Source organism: Eurytemora carolleeae, unplaced genomic scaffold (assembly GCF_000591075.1).
Source record: "Eurytemora carolleeae unplaced genomic scaffold, Eaff_2.0 scaffold1865, whole genome shotgun sequence".
NCBI classification, from domain to species: Eukaryota; Metazoa; Arthropoda; class Copepoda; order Calanoida; family Temoridae; genus Eurytemora; species Eurytemora carolleeae.
Window position 1 is genome coordinate 1,454 of NW_019397751.1, and position 8,284 is coordinate 9,737.

An 8,284-nucleotide genomic window follows, 5' to 3' on the forward strand; every position below is an offset into this window, starting at 1 on the left:
AAGATGAGATAATAGATCTAGTATTGGCAGTATTATCTCTACATACACCTCCATTTTATACTCCAAGATGAGATAATAGATCTAGTATTGGCAGTATTATCTCTACATACACCTCCATTATATACTCCAAGATGAGATAATAGATCTAGTATTGGCAGGGGGGATTTCTCCTAGAAACAATATAATGATACAAACAATCATCAATGCTCATAATCATACTGAGAACATAGAGTGGTTAGGAAGTTAGAGAAGGTAATAGGGTAGTGAGGGAAGGTATAGGGTAGTGAGGGAAGGTATAGGGTAGTGAGGGAAGGTATAGGGTAGTGAGGGAAGGTATAGGGTTGTGAGGGAAGGTATAGGGTTAAAGGGTTGTGAGGGAAGGTTTTGGTATTGAGGGAAGGCATAGGATAAAGAGGGAAGGTATAGGGTAGTGAGGGAAGGTACAGGGTAGTGAGGAAAGGTATATGGAAGTGAGGAAAGGTAAAAGGGTAGTGAGGGAAGGTATGGGGTAGTGAGGGAAGGTACGGGGTAGTGAGGGAAAGTATAGGGTAGTGAGGGAAGGTATGGGATAGTGAGGGAAGGTATAATTTCCGTTTTGATCTTCATCTTACATTCATCCTTTACATTCAACAATAGAGTCCTAGCAGACCTTTAGTTCTTCTCATTTAGATTATATATTCAGGGAACACTTGGGGACTGTTAACACAATTTACACAAACCCTGTAAACCCTTATTTGAGTAACAAATGTCAATTGTTTTCCTTGTCTCTACTGACTAAATACGCAAGAAGTACGTGATAGAAAATTATCCATTTTCTGACACATTAATAAGAATATCTCCATCATTTTGCTAAAGCAGAGGTTTTGCTGCCGTGATATATTTTACCCAGATTAATCTTGCCAGAGCTGAAACCTTTAGAATGGTGGATATCGAGATTAATGCTTGATCCTCTCTTTTTCTTAATATCGAGACTAACCTAATCTTGTACTTCAGAATCGCGTATATGGAGCGGATAAATTTGAAATTTTGCGCGCCACTTAGGATTATGTAAAGAAACGAAAGGAACTCTCTAATTTAGAAAAACCGGATTTTGATTTTTCTCTACTATATTCAAGAAAGAATGGTTTAAGAAGAAAATCAAAAGTGTGTCCATTGGATACTCAGATTAAATAATCGGGATTAAGGTTATCTCATTCTGAAGTTTTCAGCTCAGGCTACATTTGTTGCGTAAAACGAGCTGGGTAGACTCTACACTGTGATTGAATGCATATAGATTTACATATACTATATAGTATACAGTACATGTTGTACCGGCTCGGATCATACACTTTTAGAGTTAGTGCATCTTTTTATTCATACGCATTTTAAATGTAAACAAAATTTGTGAAAAATGGTATTTAAAGTGTAAAGTTGGTTTAATAACGAGAGTTGACAAAACAAAAAAATTAATTTGGTAAAACTGAGAAAAATGTAGATGGTACGAGTGTATATAAAAAAATATCATTTTCAAACAAAATGTAAGACCTTCATACAACCGCAAAAATATATAAAAGAAATTGAGCCTTTGCCACAAACTCCAACTATCTAATCCCTATACCTTTGAACCCCAATGTCGTAGAGCTTAGATATTTCAAACGTTGAAGTCAGTTAGGTCAAAAAGCCTAAGCTTGAAATAACAAAGGTTTAGGCCATCAGGTAACAAAGATATTGTGAATAGAAAATTTGAATTTTTGCAAAGACTCAATTCCTTCAAACAAATTAAACGGAATATGTGCCCAATTAACAGTTCTTTAATTAAAAATAGGTCCCAACCATAAATTTGTAATCCCTAATCACTGTTATTTAAAGGAATTGTGTTCGCGAAAAATGAAAGGTGGTATAGGCTTACGTCGAAAAGTTATGGATGGTGATCGCCACTAATCTTACTTCTGTCTGTTGCGTCAGCGTGCTACGTCCTTCGGTATGAGTCGTTTTTCACAATTTTCTCCTTATAGACTTATACCGAAGAACGTACAGAGTCCATACAAATTCAGAAAGTTGCAACATTCGACTTGGAACGAAAAAATCAATTTAGTCCCAAACAAATCATTCAGATATTACAAGCCTATAATATCCGATAATTTTTTGTCGCATTCGTATAGTTGATATTTTACAACATACTTTAAAGGACGGTTATTTGACCGCTAGGTGTCTCTGCTCTTTGAAACTTTTGGAGTAATGCAAGTTATATTCTCCATTTTATATTCTATATTTATAAAGAATAAAATAATCCTGTATATATTGGCTCTGTAGTAGGGTGAACGGTGTCCCAAAAGATATATATAGTTCTTATATATATCTATATATATATATATATACATATATATATATATTTGGTAAAGCAATAATTATTTTTCGATAAAAAAGTTTAAATGCCACGAACAGTTTTTAGGCAACATGTCTGCTTTGAAGTGTTTTGTATTGCCAACTCACCTGTATACAATAGAAGAAATCTTGAAAAGTGTTACGATTTGATCGGCTAAAGTTAACTATACAATTCACTTCAAATCTGTAAATAGACTATGCTTGTGTGTTTGTCTATTTGTGTGTATCCAATCCAGGTCTAAACAAATTTTTTTTGAAAATCGACCAATATGTGTTTATAAGAGAACGAAAACACGTAAAAACAATTACCAGAAGAGAGGCGCAAAGCATCCTGAAAGCTTAAAATATTTTAATATGTAGAAAGCACAAAATCTATTGTTAATGCTTCTGCAATCATTAATAATTGTGCTTGTTTCTCATTGATATTTTAATATTACTGGTTCCATGGACAAGCCATGAAAAAATGTTTTTAACCAAAAATTCTTGATTTCTTGATTTCTGCTTATTTTTCTGGACAGTCTGTAGTAGTTGATGGTATTGCCGTAATGTTGAATCTGGTCACATTTATCATATTTATTACACATTATCCAGTAGGGAATATTCACAAGCAGAACCAGTTATACACAATATACAACTATAAATGGAAAGTCTATAAAAGAAAAAAAGAACAATTACAAAATTTTTCGATCACCTTTTTTATTCATTTTCTCTTTTGCGTAAATTTTTTTTACATTACGGAGGCGAAGAGTTTAAAGTTTTACTTAAATAAAGTTTGACATCATTCTTATGTTTCTAAAGTTTCAAACATGATAAACATTGCAATACTTTAATCTATCCATTTTTTATCCCCTAACTTGGCCAGATTTGTTAAAAAAGTTCTATCTTCAAGAATTAGAAACTTTTACACACATAATAATCGAAGGACGAGGATTTCAAGGTGGTTCGGACGAGAAAATGAGAATGTGGCTCGGTCGAGAAGTTGTTGTGGCTGGCCTTCCTCCCCTCAATGTACAAAACTACAAAAAAGACATATTTTTTAAAATAAAACCACATTAACGACAATTATATATATTTCATCTTAATACAATCAATAACTACTTTGTTTCTTTTCCGGCAGGTTTCTGGATTTTTATAAATTTTTTTTCTTTTAGGTTTTTAATTATCTAAAAAAATTGCTCCATATTTCAGATCAAGCTGGGGTATATATGTTGTTCCAAATTATTTTTTTTTCATTGATTAAAATAAATGAAGAAAATCTTGGAAACTTTGTAAAATAATTGGAAAAATTATTTCTCAAAATACATTCCCAAGAGATAGGGAATTTATTTTCTATGATAAAAGACTATTTCAATCAAATTAAAGTTTACGAGGAATATGTTTAGTTTTTAATTTTTTTTTTTGACAATAATTCAGACAAAATTTTTGATTAAAAGATTCCAATATGGAGTTTAATTACAATACATTTGCATTTTTTATTATGGCGTTTTAAAATTTTTGTTTGAACCTTATATTATTTACAATATATAAATATGAATATGGGGTTAAATATTTTCGTTATATATTTGTAAAATCAAACTTATGTTATGGCATACTTTGATTTTACAAGGCTTAAAATAAAAAGCTATTTTCTACTCTACTTGACTTAAGAATAATATCAAGAGCGTAGACATCTGATAAATCGAGTTCGCCAAAAATACACGTCATAACAATTCGATGACCAAGGAGTAAAGCGACATAGGGTCAAAAAGTGGGACAACGGGACAATTTTATTTAAGAGAAATCACAATATTTTACATTTAAGAGGCCGCAGCACTCGGCCCAGAAATTGTCAACCTAACCTAACCTAAAATAATGTGAGAGACATCATATTATTTCACATATAAAAATAAATTTGACCCTCTTTCATGATTTTGACCGTTAGTCGCTTGACCCTATGTCAGTGAACCATCTTAAGCAATCCTTCAATGAAAACGCCATCAAAGATTCTCAACGGAACTTATGGACAGTTTATAATCGTTCAATTTTCTAGTTGTTCCAGAGTTGATTTTTGACAAGTTTGATCTTAATAAATTATGCAAAAGTTTTACTCAGGACAAAGATTATAACCAAAACGATTNTATTAAAATCCCCCATATACGATCAAAAGAGAAAAAACACCAAAAACATTTTACTTGCTTACATGCTTAATATAATATATGTATATGTTTTTTTTTACATAATTTTATAATATTTTACACAAATTGAATATTGAAACCTTAACTTCTAGGGTATAGAATCTAGGAAGCTCTACAATATATATGGCTCATGTCATGGCTCATGTCAAATAAACAGGTATTCAGCGTGAAAATTAATTTCATCGTCAATATTTTTAGAGGAATTTTAGATTGCATGATTTCAGAGTTTTCCTATACGTGGTCAACCATTTTTCTATTGAAAATGAATTGGGAGTACAAAATTTGATAATTTTGGTTGTCTTTAAGAACAAATTGAAGATGAGAAAACTTTTTAAATACATCTCAATTAAATCAAAAGTCGAGACCACATTTTGAAAAACCCAAAATTAGGATAATAATGTTAATTATTTTGAGTATGTAAATAGTGTAGAGTGGATCGAAAAAGATTAAAATTCGACGCTAATTCTTGTGTTTACATAGACACAGGATATATCAAATACCAGGTATTGTGCTGTATTTATGTACAATACTTCTCCAGAACCTCTACTCGTCTTCGTTTCTCGTATCCCAGTCCTTCAGGTTTTCCTTCCCTCCTCTTCATGCCTCCTGCTGACTGTACAGAGCGACCCATCGTTGTACTGTAGTTCTTTCCGGTGTATATTTCTCCATTTCCAACCTTAACAGTACATAATCAGCCGATTTCTACACTACATAATCAGACGATATATGTACAGAAAATATCGACTGTTTTCTACAGTACATAATCAGCTGACATCTACTGTGCATGATCGTCTGATTTGAAATCTACAATAAAGAGTCAGCTGATTTCTACAGTACATGTAATCGGCTAATTTTTACAATAAATTATCAGCTGAAAAGCAATTCATACTCCAAAATCATATTTACTACAGGGACATTGGTTTCAAAACTAACACTTAGTGTTAGAAATGGGCACAAATTTAAAGACTGGGTTTTTGGGATCCCGGCACATCCAGAGTCGATAATAAAAACTATAACCAACATTTTATTAAACATGACGAGGACAGCAATTCCCGATATTAAACTTTTTAAAAAATCTAAATTATAATAGGAGTTCTTTTTATATTAAATCTCTTGAACGTTTTCAAGACAATGTCAGGTTTTCCATTTTCAAACATATCCTGAAATTGAAACATTGTTGCGTTTTCGAGACAAACCCACTTTCCCGTTTTTAATTTTTAAATTATAATAGAACAGTTCGTTTATATTTTCTATTTTGTTTATATTTTACCTTATCAAAAAAAACTTGTTTGTTACGCAAGTGCGTAAATAAACTTATTTAGGAAAAGTTAAATTTTTTTTCTAGATTCATTAAGATATATTTATCATGGCAGTACAGTATATACTAAATATCATTGAAAAAAATATTATTGCTTAAAAATAAAAAAAGGTTTAAAATTGCAAAATTTTCAGAAAAGACTCATTGTTTGTAAATAAATATTATAATTTTACATTTAACAATTATTTTTTTTTGGTATTTTTACCCACCTTCCTCCGAAGGACTGTTGGGACGGGTTGGGTCTGAGCGGAGCTGTGTTCTGCGACGGTACTGGAGAAGCTAGGATGGATGAAACCTGCTCCGGTAGAATGAAATCTACCCCTGGGTTGGTTGGGTCGGAGGGAGGACGGGGAGAAACCTGGTTTCCTTGAAGGAAGCTTAGTGGTTCCAAAAACTCGACGCAGTTTTCCTAAACGAACATTTCTTTAAAATCCTAAAAATATTTATTCTTAACGAATTATAACCGTGAAAGTACATCTCCATTGATAGTGTTAGATTCACTACGGTATCATTAAACGCTTTGTCTGATCAAGTATGAATTGGGATTTTTTATTTTCATATTTTTAACAAATTACAATATTAACTTATAAATCCAGATAGTCATTTAATCCAATATTCTTCTTTCTGGCTACCTCTATTCACTTACACCGTGTTGCATTAGCATGCTGCATTTGTTGCACAAGCTGATATAGGCAGAAATTAGTGTGAAAATCCCTTTGTTCTTCTGATTTTACATGTTTTCGGTGTATATACGGAATTATGATAAATTATCCCATCATTACCATAGAAGGGAGATACAGCTGACGCGGCCCGCCCTACCATCTTTGAAGACGGTACTCCATTTGTATAAGAAATATTTGGCTGATGTACAATTACCGCGTATACAATAACCTATTCTGAATATTTCTTATACAAATGGAGTACCCGTCTGCAAACCATTAATAATCATATGGTAGGGCGGGCCGCGTCAGTTGTATCTCCCTTCAATTTTATTATCCTTGATCATTACCCATAATCTGCACCACATATACAGACTACAGAGTCAGTATGGGAAGTTTCCCTTTATCCAAAGTACGCGGTCAGAGATTTTCCATCAGGACTACAGTTGCTGATTAAATTGAATGCTTCAGGACTCATAACTTGGTTGCCCCCTACCCTCAAACAAACTTAGAACGCTGTTCTTAAATTTAAGAGTCTTCTAAAAATTTTGCCAAAAATTAAGAAAATTTTCCAAAATTAAATTTTTTTGGAGCATATTTTTGAAATCGCTAATTTTTTATTTTTAAGAACACTTGTTTGAAATCCCATAAAAATCGGAAAATTATGAAAAAATTGCTGCTCTTCTTTAAATCCTGTGAAAATCGCAACCGCTCTTACAAGCCCTCTTACTTTGACACCTCAAACATTCTCTTTCATTGGTGTGATTTTCCGAAATTTGAACCATAATGTAACCCGCATCATATTTGAATAGTTACTTTGAAAATTTAACATATACAGAGAATATATAAATTGAATTCTTATTTATCTTCTGAACCTGATATACTAAAATGTAAAAAAGAAACATAGATACAGAAGGAGGTATGAGGATTGAAATCAGAACTTTGAATAAAATGTAAGAGGAACTATCTGTTGAGGTACAAAAACAAGAATTTTTTCTTCCTCATATTTTTCAGGTTTAACAGCATTTTTGATGAAAATAAAGAAAAGAAAATTTTAAGGTGATTTTTTAAAGAACATTTGAAAAATTTAAGAATCCCCCTCCCCCCCGAAAATTAAGAACTTTAAAAACGAATAGCTGGTTTTATGCCAAATTTTAGACATAAGAACATAAGGTTCTTGCTTTTTAATTATTCCTGCCTCTATTTGATTATTCCACTCGTAGTTATTCCTGGTTAGACTAAGAAATAAGGTTATACTAAAAAATAAGGATAAAGCTCTGCTTTCTCAGCGTTTAAGCTTAAATAGCAAGGAAAGCTTGGGAAAGGGGTCTTATTCAGACAAAGGTCTAGGAACAACTGATCAAGTATCAATTAAATAACAATGTTTTTGTTCTTGAACACTGTGTACTTCATTTGTGGTTTCTCTGCAGAAGTGCCAAGCGCATTTCTGGCTTCAAAAACAATATGAAGAAATTATCCGTATTGAATACCTTTCAAGCTAGAATACCGACATTATCTTCTACAATAATTATCAGATTATAAGGTTCAAGGATACTGTTGTCAATCAGACATGAATGAAGAATGAAAAAACCTGACATCATCTTCTACAATAATTATCAGAATATAGGGTTCAAGGATACTGTTGTCAATCAGACATGAATGAAGAATGAAAAAACCTGACATCATCTTCTACAATAATTATCAGAATATAGAGTTCAAGGATACTGTCGTCAATCAGACATGAATGAAGAATGAAGAAAACCGACATT

General features: G+C 32.2%; 1 protein-coding gene and 1 long non-coding RNA gene across 4 annotated transcripts in view; both read right to left on the reverse strand.

Moving 5' to 3' along the window:
• Positions 1 to 4,562: 4,562 nt before the first annotated feature.
• Positions 4,563 to 5,244, reverse strand: LOC111715766 (uncharacterized). 3 transcript variants are annotated; one of them, XR_002768310.1, is made up of 2 exons: positions 4,919 to 5,244; positions 4,563 to 4,769 (listed from the first exon to the last, which is right to left on the reverse strand). It is a non-coding gene; the product is annotated as an uncharacterized LOC111715766 (long non-coding RNA). The 3 variants fall into 3 exon arrangements; XR_002768309.1 differs by having other exon boundaries at positions 4,907 to 5,244; XR_002768308.1 differs by having other exon boundaries at positions 4,904 to 5,244.
• Positions 5,245 to 6,016: 772 nt separating this feature from the next.
• Positions 6,017 to 8,284, reverse strand: part of LOC111715767 (hypoxia-inducible factor 1-alpha) — a 20,405-nt gene continuing 18,137 nt past the window's right edge. Inside the window, exon 17 of the mRNA XM_023491138.1 lies at positions 6,017 to 6,265. Coding sequence (XP_023346906.1) covers positions 6,032 to 6,265 — 234 coding nt within the window. The 3' untranslated portion in view covers positions 6,017 to 6,031. The remainder of the gene's footprint in view (positions 6,266 to 8,284) is intronic.